This window comes from Streptopelia decaocto (assembly GCF_964273445.1).
Source record: "Streptopelia decaocto genome assembly, chromosome: 1".
NCBI lineage: Eukaryota > Metazoa > Chordata > Aves > Columbiformes > Columbidae > Streptopelia > Streptopelia decaocto.
Genome location: NC_138663.1, coordinates 96523182 through 96540029, shown reverse-complemented (window position 1 = coordinate 96540029; position 16848 = coordinate 96523182). Strand labels below are relative to the sequence as shown.

Sequence of the window (16848 nt, the reverse complement as noted above, 5' to 3'; positions counted from 1 at the left end):
GCAGGATGGGCTTCAGAGAGATGCAAATAATTTCCTTGTACCAGCCCCGGTTCTCAGAGATGTGATGCTGTTCTCATCTACCCTCCAGCAGCTCACGCTGAGCCCAGTCTCTGCTAAAACTCGCACTGTAGCAGGCTGAGGTTTGGTCTTGGAGTCTGGCATTTGTTGCCCTTCCCACCCTTTCTTTCTTCCCAGAAAACAAGAAGTCACAGCAGGACTTGTTTCACATTTCTGTGTGTCTGTAACCTTTATGCCAGTGTTCAGTCCTGGCCACTGTTCTGAATGTCATTATATGCTGCATATGCAGGTTATGGAGGAAAGAGAAATCTGTTTCTAACTTTATGAGCAGTTGCACTGTGCATCTCAGCAGGTGCTGCTGAGGAAAGAGAATACAATGGGATACCCAAACAGAGTTGAGATTTCACATGCAGAGAAACCACACCAGGCAGCTGGGTTTTCCCATTGTTCTGAGGGATCTAGGAGACTGGCTGTAATGACAGATAGATGCCAATCAGAGCTTTTGTAGAGCCCAATCATGTAATTTGTGTTGTGTTTCTTTCATCATACCATCGGCCAGCTTCGCTCATGTTCAGTTGTAAGGTCTCCCTATGCAGGTACGCTGTTACACCCTAACCTTTGTTTATTCTGTCATCCTCTCTCATTTCTTCCCCTCATGCTGCTTCTCCAGTTTCTCCATTAAGCAATAGGCAGCCATTGGTGAATCACTATGGGTGTTGGCCGTGCTAAAAAGATCCTGAAAATGTCTCCTCCGCAGCCTGAGCAGCAGTAATGAAGCAGGACTGTCAATTGCACCCACTACCACCCCAACCAAAGAAAGAATGGTGCAGATGCACAGCATGTGCAGTTTAAAATGGTAATTTAATATGCTGTCATTGGGCTGATGTTGAGAAATGGGATGTTAAAGGCTTTTTCACAGACACGTGAAGTAGCACAAGGATGAAGCTGACTCTCACGTCTCTGGTCAGATACTGCTATATCGCATCTATGTGTTTTCGAGAGAAGACAGCCTGTAACATTATTCTGCATGAACCATGTCTATCTACATTTAAATTACAGAGGTCAGGTCTACTTATATGCTAATTAAATTTTAAGAAAATAAGAAAAAATTATGACATTCAAGTCCACCTTATAAAATTGAGTGGGATAGCCACCTCCCACACAGTCTAAGTACCCAATATAATTTATGCATGAGCTCAGGATACTCTGCAAGATGCTGAAATCAACATTGCATGTTAGGGATGTGGATACTTATTTTAGGCACTGAGTTTGAAAATTGTGGTTTTCAGAAATATATGCAAAAATATTGCCAAAATAAGCATTCAAAACTTCATTTCAATATGCAGCTGCTTGTAAGCACAGTAATTAAGATATATTGGGTAAATTTACTACATCTTTTCTCACACACAACAGTGAGACAGAAGTTGCAGATTTTAGATGAAGACTCAACAGATGTTTAAACTCCAGCCAGGACTCAGCAGAAAGCTGTCTGGGAGAGCAGGTGTGCTGCTTAGCCTGGTCTTGTCTCCACTGCTCTGAGATCTTTGATGGAGGGAATGTTGTTGGAATCATCTAGCTCCCACCTATTGTAGGTGAATTAATTATTTTTGTGGATTTGCAGCATTGAGTTCTGGAAGGAAAGCAATGGGTTAACTCAACTTCTAATGTGTTAAAAACACTTTTCAGAAATTAACTCATCCTCACAATTCTGCAGTGAGGGAGGGAGAGAGGGACAGAGTCAGTCTACCTGTTTTCTGGATAAAGGAACTGAAGTGGAGGTTTTGACATTTTTCTCAGCAGGAGTCAATCAGTATTGGCTTTACACTTTACACTTCACATGCCACCACTCATTTCTCTAAATGCACTGTTTACACTCTGCAGCAGGAGATCTGTGCTCCCTATAGCTTGCTCCTTCTCTGAAATAAATCAACAGGTTTTACATCTACTTTCTTCTCCAGCTGGGGTGATGCTGGTCCCTGAAAGGAAGACAGAAGATGGGTTTGAGGAGCACTTCGGCTTGAACTACTTGGGACACTTCCTGCTGACTAACCTCCTCTTGGATACGCTGAAGCAATCAGGAACGCACAGTCACAACGCTAGGATCATCACTGTCTCATCAGCCACGCATTATGTAGGCAAATTGCACCTGAATGACTTACAAAGCAGGTACTGACCCATTTTTGCTATTCACTGATCTGCAGTAAGGGTGTGCAGTTAGAACTCCAAGATAATTGTTACTGAATACTGAATGTACGGGGGTTTGTTGCCTTTGTTATTAATATTTATTTATATATTTATTAATGAACCATGATTCTCAAGCAGTTGCTAAATTTCCTTCAGACTTGAGCAAAGCTTGCAGCCTTCATTCAAAGATACAAGTAATTTATAACCTTGTAAATGGAGCCATTTATTCTTAACCTTGAAAGCCTTGCTTCCTTCCTGATGCTTCCACTGCGGTGGCGGTTGTGGTGCAGAGCCTGGACTCCTCACTGCCTCATCAGGGAGACTGGAATATTTCAAAATGGTTTGGGTGAATAATAATAGACTTTGTCCTCAAGTGAACCATAGAATCATAGAATGTCCTGAGTTGGAAGGGGCCCACAAGGATCATCAAGTCCAACTCCTGTCCCTGCATATGACAACCCCACAGTTCACACCATGTGTCTGAGGATGTTGTCCAGTCTCTTCTTGAACACTGTCAGGCTTGGGACCGTCATTGACTCCCTGGGGAGCCTGTTCCAGTGCTCCACCACCCTCTGGGTGAAGAACCTTTTTCTAATGTCCAACAGATGGGTGCAGACAGATGCCAGTGGCTGCCAGCTCCCTTCCTGCTTAGCGCAGGGCTGCTGACTTGGCTCTGGGGGGGCAGCCAGCCCCACCTGCCTCGCAGCTTCACTTGCCCCAAATACTGCCTGCTGCCTCTTCCCTGGCAGCTCTGCCAACTGGCCTGCAGCTCATGGCATGCCATTTTCCCTTCCCTTCCCTTCCCTTCCCTTCCCTTCCCTTCCCTTCCCTTCCCTTCCCTTCCCTTCCCTTCCCTTCCCTTCCCTTCCCTTCCCTTCCCTTCCCTTCCCTTCCCTTCCCTTCCCTTCCCTTCCCTTCCCTTCCCTTCCCTTCCCTTCCCTTCCCTTCCCTTCCCTTCCCTTCCCTTCCCTTCCCTTTCGAGATCCAAGCACGTGGCCATCCTGGGTTTTTAACCCAGTAAGATGGGTTAAAATGCATGGCTGTATTCTGTCCAACTACTTTCCTTCAGGAAAACCGTAGGTGAATGTCTCTGGGATATTTCTAACACTAAGAAGACATTAAATGATCCAGTAAACGTCTGGTGTCACACAGGAACCATGTAGAGTTGTTTAGTTAATTGAGGACTGGGCAGGACAACCGAGATGCATTTTGCTATTTCCCCATGCAGTTATATATAGTAATTACTTGCTTACTAACAGGTAAAACAGAGCCTGACTTCTGATGGGCTCCAGAGCGTTTCTGCCTTCACAGAGCCAGTGCGAGTTTTGCATCATTTCCATGGAGAAATTCTGTCTCTGTCCTTTGACAGGGACTTCAGCACGTGTACACAGGCACCTGGCCCCAGGTTTCATTTTGGAACAAAGGCTGAAATTAGAGAGCTGGGCTGTCTCCACTGCAGACATTTTACATATGAATGCTGCATTAAGCATGTCAAACTTTCTGTTTGACTTCTGATTACATACTACTGCATCAGTTTTATTACAAGCACATTGTTTAAGCTCTGCAGGGTAGTTGCAGTTTAATCTCTTGCTTGTAAAGCAACCACAGGAAATTACCCTTACTCTTCACTTGATGTATGTATTTATTGTTTCTGATGGGCATGTGCTGAATGGCACCACACAAGGGGACCAAGGGGACTGTAATTAGTATTTCCTTGGGCTAAAGTACAGAATGCAAAATTAAATGTGGCTGTTCTGTGTCTCTAGATAACAATAGTTTCCTTGATTATAGCAAAGTCTTGTACTGTGAATCTTTAATTTAGGATCATCCTTACTTGTGATTCATCGTTATTAACTCATATTTTAAAGGAACCAGACATGTTTCAGTTAGGAAAGTTATGTCTGAAGATTAACAGTACCAATGTGATGTAAAAAATAATAATATACCAGGGAGATTTACCTCCAGCTTTTGTGCCAAACCTTGCCCTTTACATTTCAGCATTACTTGCATAAGAACCATAAAGGATGACAGGCTCTGGCTGATTTTGCCTGAGGGGTGGCAGCGGTGCCTGCGTTCTGCGCACACAGGCACACTGGTGGGACCCAGAAGGGCTGTGGATTCAGCCCCAAACCTTTTCTTGATTCGGGGAGGGGGAAGAAGACACTCCTGTTGTTTGGTTTTGGTTTCGTTTGCTTGTTTGTTTGGTTTGTTGTTGTTGTTGTTGTTGTTTTAGCCTAACTGCCAATAAGCCCCCACATGGTTAAATAGTTATCACATAAACGGTGCTGCTAAAAACAGTGAGATCACTTGTGTGTTGGAGTGTGTGCGCACAGCGTGAGCGGGTGGTTTAGCAGCCCTGGAGGACAGTTGCTGGGTACCATACACAGGCATTGCCCACACCACAGGGCCTTGGAGACGCCTTATGATTCAGAGCAGTGTTTAAGAGCTTAAATGGATGCGATAAAGACACCCTTGGTAAGCGCTGTGGTGCGATAGCCTTCCACTAATTGCCACAGTTTCCCAGTGATGCCATCCCTCATTTTTGCTGCTTGTGTGAATGGGAAATCTTTCTAAAAACTTTATACTGACTTTTTACTTATTCTGACTTGCACTAGTTAGCTGTAATTCATTTCATGACTTGGGTGCATGTTCCCAGATTGGCAGGTAGTCCCACCCTTGCAGGAAGGCAGCAAAACAGTTTGGAGTCATTTATTCATGGTGGAGAAAGGAGGCTGTACTCTGGAAAAATTACTAGTGGTGACAGACTGAATTGTTTACCATGCTCTTGTCCCATTATTCTTAGATTTTGGTTGGGCTAGTATCCAAACTGGAGGTGAGTGATGGTGGTGGAGAAGGGATCCATCCATCAAACATGGCAGAGAAGGAAAGGCAGAAGACTGTCTTGATGTAAAGGAGACAATAAACCAAGATTCAGTTCTCTACCATAAATTTCTCTATAGGATCATTCTCCTACTTGGGAGACTCTGGGTTGTCAGTCACGGTTGTGACCATCGCTCTTCATTGCTTGTACTTGCTGCTCAGAGTTCTGCTCTGAAGCCAGATGTGATCCATATCACAGTGACCGTGGGGCAAGAGCATAACAAATAATTGTTAGAAGGTCTGTCCCATGAACAGATGCAGCTTGTGTTACTGTCTTCCACATTTCCATGTTTGTTTTCTGCCATTTTACCAATCTGATTTACCGCATGCTTGTCTTTTCAGTTCCTTTTTTGTGGGAGGGTTAATTTATTTTTTTCTTTATCTTCTTTGTGTGTTAAATGATTTTTCTACCTTTGCCATCTCTCTCTTCATGACTGCCTGCTTGATTTCTATGGTCATAGTTTCATCTTCACCTGTGTCTTTGAGCTTTCTTGTCTCCATTGTTTTTTCCATCCCTAACTCATCCTTTTTTTCTTTCTCTGATTTTTTGGGTCCTATTTCTGCTAACCAGTTAATTTCCTGCTCTCCATTTGTCTTATCTTCTCCCCCTAGTCCCACTCCTATTTCTCCCCTACAAATGTCATTTCTCCCCCATTCCTGCCCATCCCCTTCCCACACACACCAGTAAAAGAGGCACAGCATGGGTACATCAAGGCAGGACAGAGCTTGTTCCAAACTGGCAGGGCATAGCTTGTTTCATGTGTGTTATTGAAAATGCAAACACACAAGAGCAATGACTGTTCTCCCAGTTCTTTTGCTGAAGGATATATGAAGAACATCAAACACCTTTGTGGTCTTTTAGATCCAGACCATTTTCAACGGCAATCACATGAGTCGACAAGGGGATCCCTAAGGCAAATCATTCTCCTTCATCCCTACTTCGAATATGACTGTTTTCAAGGAGGTGAAAGTTTAACAGAAACGCTATCTGCAAGTGTTTCAACAGTGGTGATGGTGCTAGAATCTGCACTCTAACAGCATAGCTGGGGGTGTCCTTTCTTCCTCTTTTGCCTGCCTTAAAGAATATTTCTGAAGTGAGAGAAGAAAAAAATATGGTCACAAGAGAATATGGCTGTCTGGTTTTAGCAAATGCTTGGAGAACATTGTGCCATCCCATCGAGTTGAGAGGCTTCAACAGTTCACTGAAATTCATGGTACTCTTACAAGGCTGGGATGGAGGCCACTCCTTCAAGTACTCTACCTATGAAAATAAGAAGAAATTTTAGCAAAATAAAGAAAAATATACCTTATTCCCTTTCCCAGACTGTGGGTTACACCTGAACATGTTCCCTTTCCCAGGGGTTAGCATCTTTGTGCATTCTGTCTAGCTCTTCCTCCATTACTAACTACTCCTTTCATCATCCTCTCTTTTTGCATGCCAAATGGGCCCTGTAATGCTGTGAATCACAGGTCTATGAACTCCCCAGCCACAGTAACACGGCTCCTTTTCTGGTTCATGTCTCCTCTGTATTCAGGAATAGTCAGTCATGCATTTTCTGCTCTCCTTCCTCTACTTTTTAACTGCAGGAGTGAGTGTTTTCTGTAACTCTCCAAGCTGGTACAGTCCCCAGATAACTTTTTTTTCCCCGTAGCTGTAGTGCATGAATCATGTCAGAGACAATAGAGATTGAATGAAAGGAATTGCAAAAATCCCTGCTGCCACAAGTGAATCCTGGCTGGTGTAAAATAGGGTAAACAGCTCTGTCCAGGACCTGGGAGGATGCTGGGGCGACAAGGCTGCTCCAGTTACCTCTGTTAGCCAGTTCATCAGGGCTGTAACAGGAGGTGTCACATACTGATGGGAAAATCTGTGTACAAAGTCCGTGGAGACCTCCAGTTCTTGGATGGGTGTTGTTCTTTACTTCTTGCATGTGTGTGCTATTTCTCGGTAAATTAAGTTGTATTAAATTCGGGCAAAAGGTCGAGGATTTTGTCCTGTCAGCTTTGCTGAGATTTTGAAAATCATGCACATGTTGAGCAATGAAAAGTAAAAACGTCAAATTACTTTTGGAAATTCTTAGTCAATTGTTCAGACCAAACCCACTGATTTCAGTAGTTTCAGAATGTCTTATTTGCAATTTATTTGTAATTAACATTATGAATACATTGTCATTCATGTTTTGAAGTATAACGTTGATCAAACTGAAACTCCAAACCTTTAATTTCTAGGTCATGCTGTTGGAGTACGTTATCTCCATCAGTTTTAAATAACTCTTTTTTTTTTTTTTTTTTTTTTTTTAATGTCTTGATGAGTCGAGATATTTTTCAATGAAAAGTTTTTTTTCAAAAAAAAAACCAAAAAAATTCCCCATTGGTTCTTTCAGTGCCTTTTCATGACTGAGCTGTCACTTGTAGTTTTTTAATTCTCTCTGACTGGAAGAACTTATGGATTGTACAAGATTTCCAATTCAAGCAAAACCAAATAAGAAGCTGATGTAGCATAGTAGTAGCATAGTACTGTTGTTTATTTCTGATTTTTTAAATAATAAAGGAACATTCCTAAGAGAAATTGGATGGATTTTAAATATTAGGCTTTTATTTGTTAATTATTTCAGTCAGTACAGAAAGTTTTCACAGTTTAATATCAAGAGCTTGCCACGGGACTGCCACTTAATAAAAATATGTGAAAACTACATAAAATGTAATCACAAAAGATTCTTCTAGACAATAAGTTAGATACATGTTAGTATAGATTTTATTTTACTCAAGGAATATATGTTTTTGTTTGAGTTGTATTGTTTAAACAGCTTCCCCACAATGGCTACCTTGTGCATTTGGGTTCTATTTGCAAGATAAATCATGTTCCCTTGACAGAACCAAATACCAATACCAAATACCAATACCAAATACTACAGCACACTGCTGTATTCAGTTCAACATGTCCTTCCTGCATTAGGTTTCCAAATTTTCTTGTCTATAGTTAGATGATAAGTATTTAAATGCTTAATGCACATATATAAGGATATTTCAGTCCTTATTTGCAAAATGTTTTCTGTATAAATGCAAAAGGATTTGTTACTTTGCAAAATGAACCCTTACTTTAGCAGCAATTAGCATTAATTGCAAAAATTGACTTGCTGGCCTGGAAAAATGCATCTACTGGTGAAGGCACTGATCTCAAACTCCATAAATTAATTTAAAAAAATAAATGGGCTATTATTTCAACAGACCAATTAATCAATCCAAAAGACAGAGTTTTAGTTCATACGCAGCAATGTTTTATCCATGTTGCAGGCCGCAGGTGATCCCAATCTGTTCCTGCAGCCAATCGTCAAGAAATATCTATGTCAGGATGCCAGCTTCGGAAGGTTTTAATTTTACATTTGTCAGTACCTTTTCATTCTGTGTAATCAAAATACTTTTAGGGTTCATTGGTTTCTGAAGAACAGTGTAACACAACCATCACACAGATAACACCAGACTTAATGTGTTCCCAGGAATTAAATGTAGCTACTTTGTGTGTCAGAATGTTAAATTCTTTCTTGTCTAAAAGGGATTAATGATCTTAACAAAGGATTATTAGTAACGGTTAATGATTTAACAGGACACAGTGTTTCTGGACTATTTCAAAATTGCAACACGTTGGGAGGTATGTGATAGTTGGGTGTTTCTGGGGCTCAACCTCTCCCTGCACAGTGCTTTGGGTGGGTGAAGGCAACTTTCTATGGCACACAGGATGGTGGATCTCACAGACTTACTTTTTTTCAAATAAGCATGGTGGTTCAGTGGTGATTTCAAAGTTAATGTGCTGCACTCGTGTGACAGAAAAGGCAACAGGGACTTGTGGAGAATAGGGCCTGGGGATAACTTGTCACCTTTAAGAGGGGATGGTTAGTTTGACATCTCCCTGTGAGCAAAAAAGATTCATTAATGCTGGATGAACCTTAAAAATATTGGAGTTCAGGTCCTGTGTGATCATTCAAGTGATTTTACTTTTCCTCAGTCCCTTTAACTACCACCATCCTCACAGTTCCTTTTCAGAAGGAACTGTCCTTCGAGCTGCCCGGCGTAGCTGTAGAGAGCTGGCACACCTACCTGTAAACCCCTGGAACAATTTGTTAAGGGAAGTGTTCAAAATGGTCAGCTTGCCTTCCACAGATCTCTTCTGGGTTCAGCCCTGTTGTTGCTCCCGGTTCTTCACAACCATACATCCCTGGTCTTGCCTCGTGCATTCAGGGTTACAAGCCATAGTGGACGAAGCAAAGTCAGGGTTACTGCCTCTGTGATTACAAATGATAACTCTTAACATTTTCTCTGCTCTCCATCCTAAATCTCTTCTTTCAGCAAAGTAGAACTTTGTCCCTCCAAAAGCAGACCAGGGATTTGAATACTTAAACCTGTGAAGACAAATTGGTCTTTTGATTAAATCAAGTTCTCTATGAAATACATGAGTTTTATGAAAAATTTACTTTCTAAATAAAATAAATCACTGTAAAAAGTAGAATATTTTAGCCCCCAGGAGTTTTAATACTGCCAGAGTATCTTATATATTTATTGCCCGATTTCAGTTGCTTCTGTTGTGTTTGCAAGTGGAAAGTTCTCATGCACTTTGCCCCCAGGCCACGTCGTGCCCTTTCTTAGGAAATGCTTGGCTTTCCATTACAGTTCTCTTGTTTAGAGTGTTCCAGGGTGACATAGTATTGGGAAATTTATAAAACAAAACCAAAAAACAACTCTGAGGCTAAACAGTAGAAAAAGTGATTGCTGTCACTGTCCCCTATGGTACTTTGAAATAACCACCTTGCGATGCTGACTGTGAACCACTTAGAGCCACTGTATGTTATTTGTTCAGCAGGATTTTTTTCGTTTGCCTGAGTTGACTTGTTTATATTCCATAAGTAAGATCCTCCTTTTTACAGTCCCCTTTCATCTGCTTATTTAAATCCCTCATATTTTCTGGCAGCAGCCAAGGGCTGCTGGTGATGTACGGTCTCACACAAACAAAAGCCTTCCTACCTTGTCTAGGCTATCAGTCATTTCATGGGTGCAGAAAACTTCCACATTTTAATCTCTCCTGTACTTGTTGTCATTTCAGCTGTGTTCCTTCTTTAACTTAGCTGTCTTCCAAATGAGGGCAAGAATTCTCATGACTGTTTTTAACAAATAGTTGACTTTCTTTATGATCTTATTCCCAGTATTAGCTCAGATACTGGGACTTAGTCAGTTTTACCTTCCAGTTTGAAGCTGTGGTACTCATATCCCCACTACTTAAGAAGACTTTGAAAGCAGAAGTTGTTAGATTGTTTCAACAAAAAAACCACCCTGATTTTCATGATTAATTTTTTGTGCTAGACTTGGCGGTCTTGTGTTGCTTCTGTGGACAGAGAGTGATGGCATAGGACTTTCTGCACAGTATTATAGACATCTTGGAATAAAAAGGATTTTGCAGTCTCTGTGAACTTTCAAGCCGTTTCTCCTGGTAAGATAGACCAGTCCTTCAGCGTGTTGAACGTTTGCACTTGCAGAACACATTTGGTACCTCCTCAACTCCAATGCATTGCAGTGGCTTCAGCCTGTCACAAAATGAAACCTTAAGTTATCTTCAAATATGCACGAACACATTTCGTCTGCTAACCACAATAGGTGAACTGCACTAGATTTGAAGTGGCAGCATTTTATTATGCATAACCAGACACTGTAGTTCCCTCTCAGACCCAGAATAAAAAGCCTAGAATTTGCAGATGGTCTGGATAATTATGCACTAGTTTAAAAATTATTTTATTGAAACAGAAATAAGATTTGGGTTTATTCAAGTTTTTGCTAGTCAGTTTTATGTCCCTACTCATGTTCTGGTGGAAGAAAACATAAAAAGACCCATTGAGTCCTTTATCTTAAAAAGTCTGTTGCAGGAGAACTGGGAAGCTTTCCAGAACTGGGTGGAAAGTGCCTCAGAGCTCTTCTTGATATAATCCAAGACATAATATTAAAAGATGTGTGACAATCTTCAATAACCTAAGATCCATATTATCCAAGAGATAATATTAAATGTTATATGGCAGTGATGCTTCCCCATGACTCAAAAGGGTTCTGAGGACACAGAATGTAGATCTTGCAGCCTTGATCTCTTTCTTGGCTACAGCAATGTAAAACCTTTCTTGCTTCTATTTATTTACTCATACTTTTGTTTGATGGAGATTTTTAATTGAATGAAGGGATAGCATTATGCTCAAATACCACTTAACACTGCATTATATGAACTGACTGTAGAAAATGATGCTTCAGAAGAGGCAAATTATATCATTCTTTATAAAGAGATATATTTTCTGGAAGAATGGAATTCAAGTAATGGAATTCAAGTAATTGCAACTTGAACTTGCCATCAATATGTAAAAACATTGAAAACATTTGAAATTAATGCCAATTTTATGCAAATAGAAATATTAGACTTCTTTAAACATACCGATTCTGGTGAGACTTTGAGAAGACCAGTCTTTTAGTCCGTGTTTCATACTTTTGAGAGCTGTGCTGAGCATACAACAATGGAGCTGCACACAGCAAAGTAATCGGTAGAACAGGAGGTCTCTTGACATCTCACCTCCTGCCATTAGGAGGAGGGATCAGCCAAATTAGAAATGATGCATTGATTCTACCCAGATGACAGTAATGTCCAGAATGACAAGCCGCTGCTTATTTAGACTTTTGTAAATTTTTTTATAATAAAGACCTTCCAGGTTCCTTCACTAAATGTAGTCTTCCAAAGACAGTAAGTTAATTTTTATCCGTTCTGCATTTCCTACAAGCACTAAGAAGTGGCTAGTTACTGAATGCTATGTATTTATACAGTAAAGTGCTGAAAGTTGGAAAGCATGGCTTGAAAAAAACCTCACAGCCTGGCTTACAGCTTGTGCCTCCTACTGAATTGTGGATTAAACCCAAAGCAGGAGACACTGACTTGCAGAGAACTCAGCTGCTGCTAGTGAGACCATCACCAACATTTTATAGAGACCAGGTCTCAGCTCTGAACCTCTACCCTTATGCTCATCCTCTAATGTTAAGAAGAATAACTACTATTTTACCACTGTTGAAAGATTTCAGAGGAAGCCTGGTTTTGGCCAGAGCTGTGTGTGAGCAGTACGTGGTGCCAAGGGGCTCACTGCAGGTTGGTCTTTGTCCATGGGTCATAGCTAAAGGGCAAGATGGGCTGCTCTGAAAATGCCATCTGCCACTGGCTGCTTAAGTAACCTTGGGGCAACCAGCTAGGACATGAAGGGGTTGCTTTTCATCTGTGTAGAACTACTAATTTTATTTCTCAGTCTTGTAGCCATCCTTTCCAATGTGTCCATCACAGGGTCATGATGGCGCTTTAGGAGACCCTAATGCTTGAATCCTTATTCACTCAAATCACAGCTACCGATGTTTTCAAATTCAAATACATGGAGTGTGCTAAGGCCACCTTGACTGTCATATATATATATTTATATATATATATTTATATATATATTTTTTTGAGGCTACGTATCAGGTAGATGAAAGAAATGTACAGGAAGAAGTGTAGTTATTCAGTGAGTACCCAAAATACCCAGGCATGTGTGCTAAATGGCTGACTATATGGCAGCCTGTAGTAGCAGTTGGTAACAGGACAGCACCTGTACAAAACTGTAACAAAATCTGAGTAAGCAGATACATTAACACTTTAGATTTTAGTTTTGTTTTACCAACACATATGTTTATTTCTTTCAATTGACAATTTGCAGCGGTAATACACATATTCTAATTTCTCCAACTCTCTTTTTTCTCCATCTCTGTATTTTTCCCCCTTTCAGCAAATGTGTTCATGGGATAAATATATGTACTACTGTCAGGAAGTCTGTTTAAATCTAATAAGCAATATTTAGGACTTGGGCTTTGGTTTATCATAGAAAGAGAGAAAGAAACAGCTTATGATAACCAGAAAAGACATACACATATTCTGCAGTGTTATTTCTGTAGATGTTTTGGAATAAACTGCAAAATCTATCAAGAATCTTGAAAAATCTTGTGCTGTGTTCCCTGGAGAAAGAAAATTTAATACTGTGAAAGCTTCATGAGTGTTTAATAATAGTCTTAAAAATTCTTGACTAAGCAATGGTGATGATGTATTGCAAGATTAATACATAAATCATTAGGAAACTCTAGTCATTTTAATACAGCAAGTCTGTGTTTTGCTTAATTCACTGATTCATCCTGAGGCATACATTGAAATTTCATGTGGCCTTTCATTAAAAACCCCAGCATGTCACCCACGTTTTGCATCACTTGCTTTTTAATGGAGCACACAGTGATCGGGTTGTTCTGCAGTTTGATCCTGGTGTACTCTGCCCTCTGGGCAAATTAACACACTGGAAATTGGGGAGCGTGGTGATGGGTGAGGAGAGGATGACAAGTGCGGTGTGAAGGAAGTCCACGTCAGGAAAACTCCTCTGCCAGCACCGACCAGGTTAAATGTAGCTGTGTGTTGGTCAGTGCGATCCCAGGTCCTCTGAGCTTTTTGTTGAAGCGAGATGTGGCAAAGAAGGGAAAGGGGGCTGGCACTGCACCCTTCTTTCGGTCAGTCTGCATCGGCTTCTTCCACATGTGCGTAATGCAAAAGCAACTGTTAATGGAGAGGAAAAGCTAAGAGTAACGTGAAAGCCTGTGCACAGGAGCTGTGGGGGAGGTGGTCTGTGCCAAACAGCGATTTTATTTCCCCTGTTACACAGTGGGTGCCTTGAGCTGACTTAATGCTCTTCACTAAACATGGTATCACTGGACGTAAATGAAAGACATCTACTGAACACAGACCAACTAAAGCCAAACAGAAGAGAAACTAAAGTAAGACTGGCTGCCAAGGGACGTGCTTAACATGGATCTCATTTTCAAACTTGGATAGCAACTGAGTCCATATTTAAACACCTAATTAGCCACTGCAGGCTCTGGTTTGAAATTTGGCTTCTCATTCTTTTTTACAAATATGTTGCCCCAGCATTCTAGGGAGACTGCTGCAGGAGACAGCACCATGGAGATGAGTTGTAAAATCAGCTTCTGGTGAAAAAGAATAATATAATAATAATAATAAATAAATCAGCAAACCACAAGACACTCACTCACTCCAGAACTGAATGCTTACTTATTTTGTTCTGGCAAAAATACAAAACAATCACTTTCTCTCCTCCCTAATTTTTGTAATGACAATTCAAACTTCTAAGTCTATGTTGCAAAATATCTTAAGCCAAAACTAAGAATTTCTGCTAAAAAATAATTGAACAGAAAATGCTTAGCCTGCCTTATCTTCCTCCTTTATCCGTTGGTATAGAATCAATAAAACACTATTTTAAAACGAAGACTTTTTTGTGTATTTCTGCTCTCTTGGCGAGATTTCAAAGCAGCTAATTAAATCCTGTCTGCCTTAACTCCTCCTGTAGTTTCCACTTAGTGAGTTGTGCATTGCCCTATTTTATCAGCACTGACTTGGCAAAATGCTCTAAGGGGGCATCCCCTAGAGGAGAACCATTTTCTATGGTAGGAACAGTGATCCACAGAGAGCACCACTCAAAAGAGTGGACGGGCATGAACTTCTCTAGGCTACCAACACCAGGCACACCCCTCCTTTCCACTGAACTTCTTCCCAGCAAGACCTTGCTCCACTTTCTCGGCTGCTTGACTGTGCACAGGCCTACCATTCCACAGACATGCTGTCTGGCATACCTGAGTCTGGTGGGGTCAGTATTTATTTAGGATGGATCCCTGGGCAGTTGAATACCAGTACCTCCTAGCTCTATGGCTCACTGGCCAGTGTGCGTATATACCACTGGGAGCTGGGAGCTACCAGTCTTTTTCCTGGCTGGACACCTAGTTAGGAGGTAGAGTTTCTCTGCTGGAGAGTCTGCCTGCCTTGCTGTGAAACATCAATACTCTGTGTCTGTGAAGGTCCAAGCACCACAGGCACTTTCATGTGCACTGTGTGCCAGTACAGTTTGCTGGTAGGCTGTGTTCTGCTTTGGGCTGGTTTGTCTCTTGTATGCACTTTCATTTCAGAAAGCTTTTAGAGCCTTCAGAAAATGAAAGCATTGTGAAAATGTGTAATGTCAATATTATTATTTTATTTAGTATACAATTCTAGTTTCATTCAGTTGTAGTAAATGTATATACAGAGTGGAGAACACCGAGAGAGGCTAGGTTTAGATGCATAGGCTTTAAAGCAGATACTTCTATGTGTTAGAGGAATGTTTTGTTTGTTTGTTTGTTTTAAACTGAAATAGGGTAGACTTAGATTGGATATAAGGAAGAAATATTTTCTAACGAGAGTGGTGAGACACTGGAACAGGTTGCCCAGAGAAGTTGTGAATGTCCATCATTAAAAGTGTTCAGGACCATGTTGGATGGGGCTTTGAGCAATCTGATCCGGTGAAAGATGTCCCTGTTTATGGCAGGGGGGTTGCAACTACATGATCCTTAACGTCCCTTCCAACCCAAACCAATCTGTGATTCTACAAGTATGTGCATGGGAGATGCAGTTGTGGCACAGCTACAGGAGCCTACATGCTCTGATTTTTCTGATACGTAATGTCAAGACTGGACGTAATGACATCAAGTAACCAGTGATGATTTTTTTCAAATGTGGCATTTAAACAACATGATTCTCATAAGATGTGGTCTCACAAACAAAACAGTTGTTCAACAAAAATCCTTCTCAGTTCTGTGTCACAGGTTATACCTCTCTCGTATGTAGTCCATTGAAGTCAGATTCCTGGAAAGCAAAAAGCACACACGAAGAAAATGGGAACAGAGCAGTTAATCATTCCAGGGGTTCTGCCAAAAGTGTCTGCTCTGTGTATCCAATTTTATATCCTTCGTATCTATAGTATGTTATTGAAGTCTGATTCCTTGCTGCCTTGCAAATCATTTGCATCTCTGCGCTGTGATATAAAAGGCTTTCTTGCTGATTGGAGAGCTTTTTATATCTTAGCACTCATGCTTCTCTGACATAGATATCTATGCAAAGTACAAGGCTTTTGAGGATCTGGCCCTTGTAGTTCATGCTTCATTGCCACAAGGTAAGTCAAAACAGCAGTCGCACAAAATGTGGGAATGGGAAGTCATGGGGAGCATTCACCGTCCTCCTGCCTGGCATCTGGAAGTTACTGAAGGCCAGACTAGACCTGAGCAGAACAAGTCAGAGTAGTCCCCAGCCCTGCTTCCCTGCCAGCCACTTGCCAGGCAAGATCACTCTATTTCAACTTGGGAAGCATGTCCCTTGCCCCAGCTTGTGTTCTCCACCAGTGGGGGAATGGTGGCATCGGTGGAGAAGTGCCAGGGTTGTTTGCCAGCTGGCTGCCGGAGGCGGCTTCAGATGAGTGCTTCTTCCCATGGATGCCCCACGTGGCTGCACAAGGGAGCCTCGTAGCAGCTGAGGATCTGGTCCTTCAAGTTAAAAGGGTTGAAATATGTATGAAGCATAAGGTGACATTTTGAGTGTCTCGTATCAGAGTACGGACGTTACTGAATTTAAAACGTAACTGCCATTTCCTGACTAATGCCGAGTCACTTTTATATTCATGAAGTGATTGTTCTTTATTCTTAAAATAGCCCATTTTACCCTGAGGCACAGGTGATACCTTTATGATGATGGAGCTATGTTATCCAGCGGGTTAGATCTCAGGCCGTTGGTTGGTGCGTGGGCTATTTATGATCAACTGTCCTTTTTTATTCTCTCTCAATTTATATAATGCTTTTGTAGCCTGCTTGTGA

At 41.2% G+C, this 16848-nt stretch overlaps 1 protein-coding gene across 1 annotated transcript in view; it reads left to right on the top strand.

Moving 5' to 3' along the window:
• DHRSX (dehydrogenase/reductase X-linked) overlaps positions 1–16848 on the top strand; it is a 171058-nt gene that overhangs the window by 122626 nt on the left and 31584 nt on the right. Inside the window, exon 5 of the mRNA XM_082058708.1 lies at positions 1977–2184. Within this exon, the coding sequence (XP_081914834.1) occupies positions 1977–2184 (208 nt within the window). The remainder of the gene's footprint in view (positions 1–1976; positions 2185–16848) is intronic.